Source organism: Brachionichthys hirsutus, chromosome 13, assembly GCF_040956055.1.
Source record: "Brachionichthys hirsutus isolate HB-005 chromosome 13, CSIRO-AGI_Bhir_v1, whole genome shotgun sequence".
Taxonomy (NCBI): Eukaryota; Metazoa; Chordata; class Actinopteri; order Lophiiformes; family Brachionichthyidae; genus Brachionichthys; species Brachionichthys hirsutus.
Genome location: NC_090909.1, coordinates 7,755,694 through 7,773,206, shown reverse-complemented (window position 1 = coordinate 7,773,206; position 17,513 = coordinate 7,755,694). Strand labels below are relative to the sequence as shown.

Sequence of the window (17,513 nt, the reverse complement as noted above, 5' to 3'; positions counted from 1 at the left end):
TAAGCTATTATTGAGGCTTGTGGGAATCATTTTCTGAGATCAGTTTTCCTAAGGTTTAGGAGATTTGAAATCACTGCTTCCAAAAAATGGAGGAAATCTTAGTCAGTTAGATTTAATTGGTCTACCCTTACTTGTAATGCATTTAAAATGTTTTTAGTGGCAGACACTGCATAACCACTAAGCTAAAGAGAGCAATCCGTTGAAATCAGAGGAAAAACATGGATTTATTTATGATAAAGAGTGATTACAATTAATAAATTCGACAGATTATATAGACAGACATTGTAACTTCTCTTTAACTTATCCCGCCCATCAGCCTCTTGGAGCAGAAGATGATAGCAATGGAGACAAGGCACCGTGAAGAGCTGGAGACACTAAAGCAGGAGAAGGGAAGTCTCCAGGCCCTGGTGGGAAGCCAGAGTGGAGTTATCAGAGAGCTGGAAGCCCAGCTGAGCCGGAGCTCAGGAAACAGCACAGCTCTGCAGAGGCAGCAGCAGGAGATGATGGACACCGTCCATAACCTGCTCAATATCTGCTCCAAAGATGGAGGTAAGATCAATGCAATCAAAGCCTGACAGATGAAGAGGCTTGGTGTGTTTGTGTGTGTTTTTTTAGCAGGTTGCTGGAAACGGCTTCAAGCGATTTCTTTGCACATTTTAAATAAGAGTTTGTGAAATGCAGATGGAAATCCTTTCATTTGGCATTCATGGTTAGACGGAAACTGGTGCAACCATCTAACGCACATGTCAGCTAACTGCTCTTTGCTACTGAATGATACGTCATTGAGCTCCACAAGCAACACCATGAAGTTGGCCTTTGTGGCTTTGTTTAGAATGAAAAATATCCTGCAAATAGTCAAAGTTCTTCCAGACTGCTCTTAAACTTGGAATTTCAGGCCAAGTGTTTAAGGAGAAGCAGGTCATCAGCATTAACTCTTTCAGTGCCAGCCATTTTCAGCCCAGCTATATGCTGAGTGCCCCAGTTTGTTGCCCGATTTTCCAATCCCTAAATAATATTATTTACTATGTCTAAGCAAACACCAAACATATCAAACGAAAGATCAAAGTCCCTTCTTTCATTCGAAAAAAAAGTGTGTTCCTACTATTTTCTGTTCTGGAGTTATTGGCCGTTAAAGAGAGGCAGATTTCAATGTCAGGGTTGGCAGTGAATGTTTGGGTTATTAAAAAAACGTCTTTAGACGTTAATAGCACTGAAAGAGTTAAAAGAAGACTCTTGGCCATCGTGTTAGGCTGGAGTTTAGTTTAGTTCCTTTCCAAAGACTGAATCAGTATCAGGGTCACTGAGAGAGAAAGGTTGTCAAAATATCATGAGAATTAAGTTGGTAATGTTTCATATCATCACGGAGCCATTAGCAGATGTATGCATTTACATTTGTTTCGCTTTGAAACCCTGAGACTAAATCAACAATGTCCACCACGCAACTGCCTCACTCCATCCAACTGAAGAAAGTTTTAATATTTATGTTTCAGTGGAGGAGAACACTTGTCATCGTTTCTTTTTTTGTTTGCTTATAGATTGGCCCAGAATTTGTCCACCCCGACCCGAGAAAATACCTGCCAAACTTGCCAAACCACAAAATGCTGTCAAGAAAGTTTGCGAACCGGCCGTGTGATTCGTAAACTGGGAGGCGCATTCAAAGTTGTTTTTGAATTTTTTCTGGTCAGATGTTGCAGCTTCGACTCTGATTTTACAACCCTCAGGCATTGTGATGACAGCAGTTCTAGAAACCTCACCCCCATACAGAGAGACACAGGGACACACCATTGAGAGCAGCATGAAGGAAGAAACATGGTTCTTAAATGGGTTTGTGCCTCTTATGAAACAGCATGATCGTGATGCACTTTTCTTTTCCTTTCCACACTTATTAGCATTTGCACTTAACCGGAGCATCAAATAAGATTTTTCCTCTTTTTATTCTCCCCTTCTGTTAACCAGAGATGAGAGGTTCCTTTCGGCCTTGCATTTGACCCCAACAGCAACGTGACCTTTCCTGTCTGGTCAAACTGAGTTAACTCATTTACCTCTCTGAGCTGTTTAAATACCAAAACCCACCTGATCTCAACATTGGCGTTACATCCCCATTGGTCACAGGAGAGATGACACACATGTCCGACTCTGTACTATGGTTGTGACCCCAATTTCATTTGTGGATTTCCTACAGGACCTCACAGCGATTCCTTCCAATTTTCCATCCAACCAGAAAGGATGTAGGAATCGTGAAGGGACGACTACTGCACGTGATTAACACGGACCTTACATTTATCATTTTGTAATTTCATGTTCCATGCAACAAAGGCTATATTCACCCTCAATCTATTTAGTCTAGATTTATGCATACCACATGTATTTATGCATTCTGTATTTTACTGACTTTGCAATCTGCCAAGTCTGACAAAAGTCTCTGTTTGTTTTTGCCGCTATGTCTTAGGTTTTTTTTTTTTTAAACAGGGTACCACCCATCTGTGGTTACTGGTTGCCCTAATGGGAGGCAATAGAAATATATTGTGGCCTCTGCTGCTCTGTGGCTGATCCTTTCCTCTTTAATGGTAGTGTTGAAGGTTGCATTGGGCATGCAGGTCAGAGGTCTCCCCTTTCTTCACCTCTACCTAAATACCTGTATGTCAAACTGCAATTGCTCCTGGGGGAAGACCCGTCCGAAGGACGTGACGGAATCGGTAGATCACAATGAATATGTGATGCATATGCAAGCTATTTATTGATGCCATTTAAAGAAACGAGTGCTCGTTTTCCATCTTAGAGAGGTTTTGTTTTGGGGAAATGGATGATTGTTTTCATGTTAAGAAATGGTTAGGATTTACTGCCATAGATTATCTGCTTGCCCAGGCAGTACTTTGAAAACATGGGCTCAAATGACCTATAAACTGAGTTATAACATTCAAAAATATACCATATGTTAAAACATATATATTTTCCCACTTTGCCATGCATGTATATTCTGGAAATGATAGTTTCCAGCATGTTTTCAGACACTGCAGACTGAGTGAAGTGTTTTCATGTGGCCAGATGCAGTAGTAGAGAGATTGTTTAGGTTGCAGTCATTACCCAAACCTCATTGGGGTGCAATGAGCCACAGTGTTATTAACAGTAATTGGCATCAGGTTTGGAACACAAAAAAAGAAGGGAAAAAAGCCCTGTCAAATCTGATTTTTTTTTAATGGTTTTCTATAATCCGGCAAAATGAAGGACATTCATCATTTTTACAGCTGCTTATTTACTTGAAGAGAGTAATCACATAAAATGGAATTTATAGGATACGATACCTTCCCAAACCATCCCATTGCTATCACAACCAACGTTTTAAGTGCTGCAAAGTTTTATATTTATGTTCACTAATCAACCGAATGAAAACAATCCTTGCAAATACAAATTTCAATAATTGCAAATTGTGCAATTTTATTGGAAGTCACTTCAGAGGCCTTGATTATTTTTATTAGATGCATATTTTTCACGTGTTTGTTAAATGGGGAAATATTTTTTTAGAGGTTTGTTTGTTTATTTATTGATTTTGATTCTTAATTTGCAAACACCCTGCATGCATTCAGCTAGATGTAGCTGTATGCAAATAAAATATGCATCTTTTTTGCGCTTGCTTTGCTAATCATGTTATAAAATGCACATTTGCTCTCGTGGTAATCTTTTAATAAATCCAGGAAGTGGGACATTTCTGTCCACTGGGATGCCGGAATGCATTATTGGGGTCACAAGAGGCTGTGTTGTACCAGATTAGGTACTAAATAACTTGGTTAAATATAGGAGAAGATTATGGTTTTGGATGAATATGCAGCTATGACGCAGCTTGTCTTCCATAATTCTACTCAGGGTTGACTTTTCTAGTACGTAGTTGTCCTTATTTCTTAGTGTAACCACAAGTCTTGGTGTATAAATGGCAGTCGCTTTATGGATTTCAATTCAAATACGGAGAGGATAGAATTTTCACAGACGTGTTTCACCCACAGTATATGTTCTTTGATCTATTGAAAACGTGATTAATACTAAATGTATTGTACATTTCGCACAACAACCATGATTCTCTTGTCATCTCTTGATATTGAAACTGTGCTATACATCCTTTATATATTGTAGCGAGCGAAGAACCACACCGGAACCGAGCTTGCGTCAACAAGTGCCTTTATCAACACAGGACAACTTAACTGCAAAATGGATGCCACGCTGGGGTCTTTCAACGTTACACCCCCCTCACTCCTGGTGCCAACCGCCCAACCCCGTCACTCCCATGATGCATTGCGCCTCACGTGATCTCGCGCGATCGCTACATAGCCCCCACCTGAGGGGTCAGACGCCCTCGGCGACCCCATCACCCAACACAAAGTCTCTTAAATACCCCGGCTGGCAACGGCGGCGAACAGGTCGTCTAGGATTGGCAGGAGCCGTGCCAGGCGGAGAGTCACAGGGGCCGGCGCACGGACTACCGCCACCACTCGCCTCCCCAGCATCCGGGACGAGGGGTCGGTACGGTGAGAGTCTGTCCTGGTGCAGCACCACCATGCGTCTCTTGCCGGACATCCGCACCCGATACACCACCTCAGACAAGCGGTCTATGATGTCACAGGGGCCTTGCCAGTGGCTGCGAAGCTTCGGAGAAATCCCCTTTTTGCGGACAGGGCAGTAGACCCACACCTTGTCCCCTGGCATGAAGGCCCGTCCTCTGCAACGGACGTCGTAGCCCCTCTTCTGCCGAACGCCAGAGTTCGCCTGGGCCTGGCGGGTGTAGTCGTGTACTACCAGCAGGCGCTCTCTCAGCCTGCGAAAATAGTCCATCTCCGGCCCCCCAGGGATTTCCGGCTCTGGCGGGGCACCAAACACCAAGTCCACCGGTGTCCGGAGCTCTCTCCCAAACATAAGAGCGGCAGGCGTGCACTGGCTGGACTCCTGAACAGCGGACCGATAGGACCACAGGACCAGCGGCAAGTGACGGTCCCAGTCTTTCTGGTGTTGACTGGTGAGGATGGCAAGCTGGGTGGCCAAGGTACGGTTAAACCGCTCCACCAGCCCATCACTTTGCGGGTGAAGCGGAGTTGTTCTGGTCTTACTCACCCCCAGCCGTCGGCAGACCTCCCCAAAGACCTGGGACTCGAAGTTCCGTCCCTGGTCACTGTGGAGCTCGTTAGGGACTCCGAAACGGGTGAACATCTCCTCCACCAGTCTTTCTGCGGTCGTAGCCGCGGTCTGGTCTGGGACCGCATACGCCTCTGGCCACTTTGTGAAGTAGTCCATGGCCACCAGAACATAGCGGTTGCCAGAGTTGGTGACTGGAAAGGGCCCCAGGATGTCGACTCCAACCCTCTCCATCGGGGCCCCCACCAGATACTGCTGTAGCGGGGCATGGGAGCGCTGGGTCGGTCCCTTCTGGGCCGTGCAGGCATCACAGCAGTGGACATGCAACTCCACCTCCCGCCGACAGTCCGGCCAGTAGAATCGCCTCCTGAGGCGGTTGAGGGTCTTGGCATTCCCGTAGTGCCCCGCCCCCACCGAGCCATGGACCGCCTGGAGAACTTGGGGCCGTAGGGCCCTTGGCACCAGCAGCTGCAGGAGGTCGTACCCTCGTCCTGGCGTTTGCCACCTCCGGTACATCACTCCGTCACGGACCACGAAGTTGCCCCACTGGGAGTGGTAAGCCTTCACTTCGGGCCCCAGGGCAGACACCTCGGCCCACTCAGGACGGCGTCCCGCCTCCAGCCAGCCCCCCACCAATGCAAGGGTCACATCAGCCTCCTGCTGCTGTTTCAGCTGCTCAGTGGTCAGCGGGAGCCATCCTTCTCCATCGTTGGAGGGGCTGGCGCTGGCCACGCTGAGTGTCATCTGGCTCCGTTCCTCCTGCCGCCGGCAGTAGCGACACTCTACCGCTGCACATGGACGCCGGGAGAGCGCATCAGCGTTGCCGTGAAGTCGCCCCCCCCGATGCTGGATGTTGAAGTCATATCCCTGGAGGACCTCCAGCCAGCGGGCCACCTGGTCTTCAGGGTTCTTAAAGTTTAGAAGCCAGGTGAGCGATGCGTGGTCAGTACGGAGCAGGAAGTGGCTCCCAAGCAGATACGGCCGGAACTGCCGCAGGGCCAGGACCACTGCCAGTAGTTCCCGACGGGTGACGCAGTAGTTCTTCTCTGCTCTGCTCAGCGCTCGACTGAAGTAGGCCACCACACGCTCTCCTTCTTCTCCCTGCTGGGAGAGGACAGCCCCGACGCCGACGTTGCTAGCATCTGTGTCCACAATAAAGGGCAGCTGAGCATTGGGGTACGCCAACACTGGGGTTTCAGTGAGAGTTCGCTTGAGTTGGGCAAAGGCGGCTGCGCATTTGTCGTCCCAGTTGAACGGCTGGCCCTTGTTGGTGAGGCGGTGCAGTGGGTCGGCAATGGTGGCAAAGCCCTGGACGAACCGCCGGTAATATGAAGCCAGCCCCAGGAAGCTCCGCAGCTCATTGACGTTGGCTGGGGTTGGCCATTCTTGAACTGCAGCCACCTTCGCTGGGTTAGTAGCCACACCACGAGCGCTAACCACATGGCCCAAGAACTCCGTCTCCCTGGACAGCAGATGGCATTTGGCAGGGTTCAGTCGCAACCCGGCCTGGCGAATGGCAGCAAAAACCTCACCTAGGTTGGCCAGGGCTCCGTCAAAGTCAGTGGCATGCACCAGCAGGTCATCAAGGTACACCACACAACGACTCCGCGGCACATCGGCCAGCACCCTCTCCATCAGCCGCTCAAACGTAGCTGGTGCGTTGCAGAGTCCAAACGGCATGACACGGAACTGCCATAGCCCCTGGCCGATGGTAAAGGCAGTCTTCGGTCTTGCTTCGGGGGCCAGCTCCACCTGCCAATAGCCACTGCGGAGATCAAGGGAACTGAACCAGCTGGACCCAGCGATGTAGTCGAGGGCGTCATCGATGCGAGGGAGTGGGTAGGAGTCTTTCTTGGTGGCTGCATTGAGGCGCCGGTAGTCTACGCAGAACCGCCAGGAGCCATTCTTCTTCCTCACCAAGACAACCGGGGCAGCCCATGGACTATCTGATGGCTCAATCACACCAGCGGCAAGCATCTCACGAACCATTTCCTCCGCCGTCTGCCGTCTAGAAAAGGCCAGCCGATGAGGTCGTAGGCGAATGGGTTGAACATCACCCGTCTCAATGGTGTGCTGGACCAGGCCAGTCTGCTTACAGTCCTTATCTTTGGCAGCAAAAATGTCTTTGTAGCCATCAAGGAGGTGTTTCAACTGCTGGCGCTGCTGGGGATTTAGGCCATCGCTGCTGCGTAGCCATAGCTGGTATATGGCCTCGGTTGTCTCTGTAGATGGGGCGACAGTTGACCCTGTGGGCAGTTCTGGGGCAGGTTGGGGTTGTGCCAGGCTGCTGAGCCGCCGTTGAACTGCAGCTGATTGGTGGCGCCTCCTCGGTCGGTTCCCACTCTCTCGGCCAGCCTGGAGCTTCATGGGCTCTCCGCCAAGGGTGACAGCCTTCCCTACCACGTCGACCTGGGCTCCCCAGCGGTTCAGCAGGTCCAGGCCGATGATACACTGGTCCTGGATGTTGGCGAGCCAGAACTCATGGATCACCTCCTGGTCTCCGACCCTCACTGTCAGCCGCCTGCTCCCCCCCATGACAGCCGTTTCCCCTGTCACTGTCATCAGCTTGGTGTCGGTTGGCGTCCACGCAGTGGAAGGTAAGGCGAGAGTGTCGGTGCCTACCAGGGAGATGGTGGACCCCGTGTCCATCAAGGCTTGGCAGGGCTGTCCATCAAGCCAGCAGTTTAGATACAGTCCTTTGGTATGGCCACAGCGGCCCACCAGCGTGCATCTACCTTGGAGGGGGTATGGAGGTCGGAGTGGCAGCCCCCTCATTGAGTCACTCCGCTGTCGTTTCCCGCCCGTCTGGCCTTTGGAGCAGGAGCAGGACAATCCCGTGCGATGTGACCGACCTCATCACACCGGTAGCAGCGGTCAGTTGAGCGGGGGGCCCGCTGGAAGCGCGGAGGTCTTCTTTGGAGCTGCAGTGGCGATGGCGTGGCTTGGCGGGTCTCTTCGGGCGCCCCCCCTTCCTCATAGTCAGCCATTCTGACATTTGGCTGTCGAGCAGGACCCCTCTGTGGTGCAGGCTGACTGGAGAGCACCGCCTCCGCTCGTTCAGCTTCATACAGTGCCTCGTTGACGGACTTGGGCGCGGCGAGGCGAACATGCTGGCGCAGTCTTTCAGGTGTGAGCCCCCGCAGGAAGGCATTGAGGGCCAGTTCACCTTGAACAGCTGCATCAAAATGTGGATAGCCCTGCTGGGCATACAGTTGCACGTCTGCAGCAAAGGTGCCCAGGTTCTCCCCTTCCTGGCGGTGTCGGCTGGCCAGCTGCTCTCTGCCCTGGTCAGTGAAAAGCCGCTGTCCAAACCGCCTCTGTAGTGCAGTTGTCAAGGTGTGGAGGTCCTGCTGCTCCGCCGGGGCAAGATCAAGGAGCACTTGCACTGCCTTCCCCTCCAACGTTAGGGCCAGGTGAACAGCGGCTTCTTCATCACTCCAGCCACTGTACGATGCTGCTAGTTGGACTTGGGCGAGGAAGGGCATTAGCGGCGTCATCCCATTGTATTTGGGCAGCTTGACTGACGCCTTGGAGTCTCCCCCGGCCACGAGGCGATGGCGCTCCAGCGCGTCTGTTGCAGCGGCCTGCTCGGCCAGCAGGGGCAGTGGACGCCTTGGTGCGTCTGTTGTAGCGGCCTGCTCGGCCAGCAGGGGGCGATACCGCCCTGGCGCGTCTGTTGCAGCGGAGCTCCATGGATGTTGGAGCTCCATGGATGTTGCAGCGGCCTGCTCGGCCAGCAGGGGGCGCTGACGCGTCGGTGCGTCTGCTGCGGCGGCCCACTCGGCCAGCAGGGGCGGTGGACGCCTTGGTGCATCGGTTGCAGCGGCCTGCTCAGCCAGCAGGGGGCGCTGACGCCTCGGTGCGTCTGCTGCGGCGGCCCGCCCGGCCAGCAGGGGCAGCGGACGCCTCGGCGCGCTGGAGCCGTCAGGAAGCCGGTCCGCCTTCAGCATGGCTCTGACTGCTCGCTCGAGTTCGTTGATTTCCATCTCCATCCTTCTGGAAGTCGGAAATCCCACTTCTGACACCAATGTAGCGAGCGAAGAACCACACCGGAACCGAGCTTGCGTCAACAAGTGCCTTTATCAACACAGGACAACTTAACTGCAAAATGGATGCCACGCTGGGGTCTTTCAACGTTACACCCCCCTCACTCCTGGTGCCAACCGCCCAACCCCGTCACTCCCATGATGCATTGCGCCTCACGTGATCTCGCGCGATCGCTACAATATTAATAAACCAGAAAATTACATTGGATTTCGTATGGAATCACTTAAACCCTCTGTGGCTTTTCTAGTCACATGGGAGCGGTGATGTCTATGGAAGTGCATTTAGCTCCATTACTCACTCTCTTTAGTTCAAGTATTTGGGCTCATTTGGCAAGAGTACTGATTTATGCAAACACCCAAGCCCTGCTGATCTTTTCACATGAACCCCCCTACTGAATACGAGTCCCTGCTGAACCACAAAATATTTGTCTGTAAACAAATAATATGACATAAATAATATTTTTTTCTTTTTTATGAGCTGGGCAGCAAGCTGTTCAAAGGAGCAGCGCTACCACTAGAGCATCAGGTCCCTCACCAAATAAGCTCTCTTCACAACGGGAGATTTCAAATGAGATTGTGCAATAATTGTTCACACGCTTACATATTGAAGACTGCAAAGTTCCCCTCTGACAATGATCTGGCTTCTAAAAGGCGCTCTGCCGTCGCTCGGCTTGGGGTAAATTACCGCCTGACGGGACCGCTCTTTGTTGTATTAGAATCTGGAGCGCAAGGGCTTACTCTGTCAACCTGTGACAGCAGGAGATTCTTGTCGCTGACACCTAATACTTTGTCAATATGCTCAGATAGTACACCTAAATAAGCCTCCTGTGTCCCACAGGGACGTTCTGCGCACAGAAGTGAAGGCCAAGGATCACTGACACATTTCACTTTTTCTTGACATCCTCTTTGACGCAACAATTCCAATAACAAAAAACAATGGTGTGAAATCTGAGGTAAACCCCTTATATGGGAGGAAAAAAGAGAACGGGGGGGGGAGAAAATCAGAAGGAATTTCCACCAGCATAACAAGGGCTTCGAAGGTAAATATAAACCACTTGTTATAACAGGAACTTGAAATTTATAGCTTGTAGTATTTTGTCCTTAGCCCCTTGCTTAGTTTCAAAATAGTGCCGCCATAATTATCTACAGATGGAAATGGATGCAGCTGGTCTGTCAAAGTCTCGGGGCTCGTCTCCGAGTGGAAGACCATCCAGTCAATAAAGTGCTTTTCACTGGCTAATGAGTCAGAGATTGTATCTGGTCGTTCCAGTACACTCGCAGTGAGACCTCACCCATCGCCTCCTTATAGACTCTCTGCTTTGACGTGTACAGATTTACAAAAGGGATAAATAATCTTGTTCAAGGTTTGTTTGTTTGATCATTGCCATAGTTTTCTGGCACAAGAGTTTCCATGGCGGGTGACCATTCAATAGCATGCACTGTCACAGCACACCATTAAACTGTCATCCGTATCGTTAAAGGCTTTATTTTTCTGCTGTATCAGCTGTTTAGTCACCTGGGCCTGTCTGTACAGATCATTTAATGCTTCTGACAGACGCCTTGTGTAACATTCAAACCAATTTACACGGAATTTATGTGAATTTCCACAGCAATGCAGCAGATGAAATGTTGCTATAAGTCAGGACTTGTCCCGCGGGGGGTCGCCACTTTCAAATTCCGCAAATTTGTAAAGTGATTAAGACTTGCAGCCGACCCCTAAATCTATGTAAAGACTAGAAAAGCACTGAGAGAGAGAGCGCAGACCTCCGCCAAGCAGCTCATTCCCCTCCTAATTAGATTTACACCATCAACATGGTGATCTGGATCATCAAAAGGTTGTAAATTGTCAAGAACAATTTAATGTAATTTAACAATATTCATTGTTCCATTAAAAAGTTAAAGTGAATCGGAGTTGATATTTTTAACTGATTTTTGAATCCGTAAATGGGGCTGTCAATGTTAAAATGTAATCTTTTTTCCTGACCTCATTCTGGATCGGATCCAGATGAAATCCGGTGGTGAGATAGTTCTCCACCCTAATCGACCGAGATATTGAGGAACACATTTTGAAGCTCCATTGACGGCAACGCTAATGACATTTTCAAAGTGATCCATAATCAAGGATCACTCAAGCCATCCACCTGAGACCATATCAATCTTCCCGCTTCATTTTCAGCCAGCTATTTTCCACTCCAGGGCTCCGTGTAGGTTTATTAGCTGTGCTTGGTTCCCCTTGGTGGAACTGTAAACTAACGCCATCCATTCTTCTCTTCCTACCCACAGCCGTGCCCAATAGCACAAAGGTCGTTGATGAAGAGAAGAATTTCCGTGACTGTGCCGACCTCTACCAGGCTGGCTTCCGCAAGAGTGGAGTTTTCTCTATCCAGATAAATCCTCAGGACACCAAAAAGGTGCGAAGGCTCAACTGTACTGTAAAAAAGACTGTTTTTTTCATTGTGGGTTTCACATATTTCTTTCCAGTTAAATTGAGAATCACCTCTAAGTTTACCGGCCACCACTGGACTGATGAGTGTCAATGATGGGTGCGAACTGCTGCAGGCACACTGAGAGCTGAAAATACACTTGGCAGCTTCTCAGGGGTTTAGCAGAGGGAGAGGCGTGAAACAGGGGAAACACTGAACTGATTAGGCTTTATCCTCTACGCAATCCTCACACCTCTTGATTGTTGAGAATAAATAACCTCAGCAATCAGTTATTTATATATATATATATATATATATATAAATGCAGGATTAGATTATTATTATTATTATTTTTATGAATTTAAAGTTCAGTTTTGTCAGTGATGTCAGGGATACTTTCTTAATTATACCCAGGCTGCGTTCATGTATGTTCAGCTGTGTGGGCGAGCTGAGGTGGAGAGACCCTCTCCACTCCACCCGGGGGTCTCCTCCTCAAAACAAAGAGGAACACCCTGGACAGAGCACCAGTCTTGCATGATCAGCTTACGCACAGAGAGGTCCAAGGTTAAGGGCCACATCACACCAAGGGCCTCCTCTTTGATCCTGGAGTATTGAGACCTTCTGATGAGGAAACATCTCCTGGGAGTTGGTGCGGGATGAGGAGACACTGATTAAATAAGAGGAGGACACAGACATGCTGCATTCCAAAATATGATTCATCATGTAAGATGTGTGGGGGGGGGAGTGTCTGACACCAAATGATTTTCCTAAAAGCTCTCCATTGTTTGTTAATGCCGCTGAGAGTCACTTTGGATGTTACAATGCATCTTCTGCACCCTGAAACTGTGCGCAAAGACCTAGGGGTGCCGTGAGCATTCCTCTACTCCCATAGATATGTTTCCCACCCTCCTTTTGCGCTTCCCTCCCATCACTTGTGTAGGTGTATTGTGACATGGAAACAGCCGGTGGCGGATGGACGGTCATCCAACACAGAGAAGACGGCAGTGTGGACTTCCAAAGAACATGGAAGGAGTACAAGATGGTGAGACGAGACAAATTATTCTCCACGAAAAGCACGGTGATATTAATGATCCCGTAAAGGCAACACGGCGAGTCAGCACACATCCAACGTCAGAGAATGCACTCATGAATTCCAAAAATGTGCACTGAGTTAGGCATTCTTTTTCAAAAACACATTTCAACAGGGGGGTCATAATAAGTGTGTGTGCTTTTTTTGGTCTGATCGGACATGTTGAAAATTAAGACCCAGGGTCCACTGATCCAAAAACCATTTTAAACGCTTCAGCCAAATATCATTCATCCTCAGGAGGACCTTCCTCCTCCTCCTCCGACTTTGTACGAGACATGTTGTCAAGGGTGTCTGAGAGTTGCTCTGCTCCTCCAGCTCAGGTCTCAGTGACACGCAGTTATTATTATTTTTCCTTCGTTTCCAACAGGAAATGATTACCTAAATGTAAAAAAACAACACAGTTGTTTAGTCTCTATAGCGCTGTGCCAACACTTTCATCTGTTTGTCATCAAGGAGTGATCTATGTGCCCCCCCCGAGTTTTAACATTTTTTAGCGTAAGATGTGTTTAGGCAGTAAATTGGATTTGTTATTGCTGGCACTGGAGGCGAATGCGTTTGCCCTGTAAATCGCCTGCATATACCCGCCATTAGCTGCCACTCTGCCTGCTGTAATCTGCCTTTTTATGCTCCACATGAATTATTCCTTTCGCTCTTAATGTAGAAATGTGTCAGTAATTGAGCGAACTCCCAAGATGCATCAAATAAAAGTGCTTAACTGACGGTGAATTACTGAAACAAGCCAGGGATAATTAATAAATAAATATGTGACCTAAAAATGAAGCACCGATGAACACAGAGATGGAATCCTTCCAGCTTGGAGCAGGTGTTACGGACAGCTTGGGGTCCATTGTAGAACACGAGTGCACTCATGGACGTTGGCTTGACATTTTTAGAACCGATCAAATAACTTAGTGTTAACAATCTTGTCCTTGAACAGACTGGAGGTCATGCTATTTTATAATAATGTTTTATTACGGTGGTCATTTTCTTCCTTTCTCTCTCTCTACCAAGAGGCCAGTGCAGATCAGATGAAATGCAGCGTTTGGCTAACAATCCCATCTTACATTCTATTTTATTGGGAGACCATGAACAGATTTGGCAACAAGGACACTGTTTTGCCATTAAAATGTTATCATAAGGACATCGACATGGGATAACGCGTCACATTCGATATTGCAACTCATTTTGACAACCCACACTTTAAATTTGAAAATGGTGCCTGGAGAACAATTATTCCCAACCGTTGCTGCTAAAGCCTTGAGCGGAACACGAATGAACCGTTGAAATTGTTAACTGTAGTTCAACCTGTGAAAACATTTTAGTTAACTTATTTAAACTGTTGGCTTCATGTGAAAGATAAACAGGCATGGGAACAGAGTAAAGGAGAATTTCATTGTGTTCCCAGATTTTGGTGTGTAAATAAGTTTTGCAACAGTGGCTAGAAATGTACAACTACAGCTTCATGATTCAATGTATCTGGCACCATTAAAGAAGGATGCCGACAGAGATGGATTTTTATCTTTTAATAAACGAAACATAAATTTACAGTCAAAAGTAGACCTTTATAAAAATGATCATCCAAAGCTGACATTGTTTGCTCTCGCACTGTTCCAACAAATCACCAACTCTGACTTGGTTGAAATTCATTGTGATTCACTCAGTAGATGTGAAAGCATAGGTAGAGGCAGATATCATAGACGGCATGAGGGGAAACAATACAAGAAAACAAAGATCTAACAAATAAAATAAAACAAAAAAACATGCAGCTTTAGGTGAATTGATCACACCAAATTGTCCGTAGCTGTAAGTGTGAGCATGCATGACTTTCATGTCTTCCGTGAGGCCCTGCGATGAGCTGGCATCTCATCCGGGGTGCACCCACTTCCCGCCCCTTCGCCAGCTGAGACGGGCTCCAGCAACATCCAGCAAGATTGCAATCGTCTCATCTCAAAAAAAGTATGGATGGATGATTTTTTTTTTTTTTATAGTACTGTCACCACAAACATTAACAACATGTACATAAACTTTACTCCCATCCAAATATATTTTAGAGGTGTAATTGAAAATGCAATCCTCACTCCAACAATGTGACTGGCCAGGTTGTCATCGTCTTCATCATCTAATCTGAAGATCAAGTTTGGATGTGAAGGATCATGCAGAGTTCACGTTTTTCCTCTTGAGCTAAAGCCGCAGTAGGAGGCACTGGATGAAGCTGAGAACAAGGCAGGAAGGAACATCTCATCGAGAGTGAGCTCAAATGTAGAAAAGGGAGAGAAAGCTGTAATGGACCTGAGTCACTTTTTCATCCACCCACATAGCAGGACTTGTCTCAGGCCCAAGGAATGCCCCATATTTACTTTTCCTCCTTAACATTTGTCATCACCATGCATGCTCAGCTCCAATACAGACTTTTCCTCCCTCGCCAACTCCATCCCCCTCTCTCCTAATCTTCAATAGATCAGTCCAGACTGTCCTGTCAGAGGTGTAATGTCCTCCTGCCTGTTGTGATATTCCTTTGTGCAAGGCACTACTCTGGCTGCTGTCAGAAGCACTTTGCCTGTGACCAGGAGCCGCTCTAATCAAAAGCAAACTTCTGCAGTTGTTTGAAGGCGTGTCCATGCGAGCAGCGTATATTTTGGTAAACTAGTCTTTAGGTAATAATTAGTTTAACATGTGTGTAACACAGAAATGGAACAAAGGGGTGCCTCTATTTCAGCTGTTACGACTTTAACCAGTTTTATAAGTCCATTCAGGGACAGGCTCAAACCTTAAGCATGTTTTAAAAAGCTTCATAAAAAATCTTAACATAAAATGTGAGTAATGTCTGTGGGTTTTCTACCGCTGTCTCCACAAAAAAAGAAGGAATGCAGGGCCACGATGAGAAACAAATTCTACTGCTCATAGCTAGAAATAAAAACTAGTCATTCACGATGACTAACTGTTCAGATATAGCTTGGATTGAACAAAAAACAAAGCAGTAAATACATTTGAAAATACGGCACTGTGGCGCAGTGGGTAGCCCTGTTGCCTCACAGCAAGAAGGTATCGGGTTTGCTTCCTGTCTGTGCAGAGTTTGTATGTTCTCCCTGTCTGCATGGGTTCTCCCCAGGTTCTCTCCGGGTTCTCCGGCTTCCTCCCGCCTCCAAAAACATGCAGCTGAGGTGAATTGGCTAAGTGAAATTGTCTGTGTGTGTGTGAGTGTGTGTGTGCCTCCAGTAAATCCTGCGACCCAGATTTCCCAGAAGTAGTCAAGAAGATGAATTAATTAATGAAATTTGAAAATCACTTTCTATCCATTCTTCTCCTATTGAGGAGAGGTTTTCTTATCATTCTTGACAAATAAACTGAGTAACAATTTTTACGATTTGTATTTTGAATGCTATTCACCAATGATTGTTTTTCTGTTCCTCTTCCCTTAATGCAGGGCTTTGGAAGTGTGTCTGCAGAGCATTGGTTGGGAAATGAGTATGTTTACCAGTTGACCAGTCACAGACAGTATGCCCTCCGTGTCCAGCTGACAGACTGGGATGGACACCAGGCCTTCTCCCTGTATGACCGCTTCCAAATCGGCAATGAGAAACAAAACTACAGGTAATAGTACTAGTATTGATAACATTGTCAAAGAATGGGATGGGGGGGGGGGGGTAAATGGAGCTCCTAATGAACTAGAAAGGCACTCATTGTACCACTTTCCTCTGCCAAGACCCAACAGTAGTTCCTTATTTTGGTCACTATCTGCAAATTTCATATCATTACTCAAGTAGTCATTGGAGAAAAAGCCTTGGAAACATTTCTGAATCAACTCCTTCATTCAGATCCACTCAAAAATTGTATGTGGTTCCTCCTTGATGAATATGCATTTTCTCTATGCTAGTAACACAAGCAATGGTAATACTGATCCGTCACCACTTCGGCCCACATTGCAATTTCCAATACTGTTGACGAATTTTGCGTTCCATTTTCCAGGAATCATATGCACCACTTCTGGATGAGCTAGTTTTTCGTGAGCCTTTTGAAGAGCACCATTGCCTGCTTAAAAACTTTCTATGTCCAACACTTTACAACATGAGCGAATGACTGTAAAACTTACAATCAGCCTCAGCTGTTGTTTGAATTTAGCGCTAATCGTTAAACGTTAGCATGCAAATACATTTTACAACCACATTACACATTGTCAGCACGATACTGTGCGACATGTCCCTGAAACCACTTCCCTGCAGCCTTGTAGCACTGCTGCCATAGCTGTAAACACATTAAACATGTGGACACAGCCTGTGCAGTGAAAGGAGGAGGAAACGTTATTGAATCTTCCTTCCTCTTATGAAGGTCCCACTACCCGAGTAAAAGTAAAATGTCCTTCAAAAACACTCCAAGCAAACTGCAAGATTTCTGTATGTTTAAGAATGTATTCTTATTATATGGTAAAAGTGGTTAAACTGGCTAATGTGTTGCAACCTTGTTTACTGGCTCATATTTTGATGTGCTCAGAGCACAACCTGTAAGACTCGAGCCGGGGTTTAACCACTCATAGTGGAAATAAAGCAGCTCACACAGACAGCTGTTAGCAAAATGCAACTTATTCTTGCCTTGAAATAGCAGAGGATTGTGAAACTGTGACTTTGATGAATGTCATAGATGGAAAGATGGAATGAGGAACTAAATCTTCATGAAATAAGACTAAGATAAATAAAAAACAATATTGCAAAAACGTTCAAAACGATCCAGATTGGAAGGATATGGCTCAGTTCTTCAAAAATCTTCAACTGTGTTGATTCTGTTAGGCGAGTCTGTGACAAAGGTTTTATCAATGAGAAGTCCTTCCAAACCAAATGCATC

At 47.2% G+C, this 17,513-nt stretch overlaps 1 protein-coding gene across 1 annotated transcript in view; it reads left to right on the top strand.

Annotated features, from left to right (window-relative positions):
* Nucleotides 1-17,513, top strand: part of angpt1 (angiopoietin 1) — a 49,338-nt gene that overhangs the window by 19,607 nt on the left and 12,218 nt on the right. The window contains exons 4-7 of the mRNA XM_068747109.1: nt 317-549; nt 11,448-11,575; nt 12,528-12,629; nt 16,102-16,268. Coding sequence (XP_068603210.1) covers nt 317-549; nt 11,448-11,575; nt 12,528-12,629; nt 16,102-16,268 — 630 coding nt within the window. The remainder of the gene's footprint in view (nt 1-316; nt 550-11,447; nt 11,576-12,527; nt 12,630-16,101; nt 16,269-17,513) is intronic.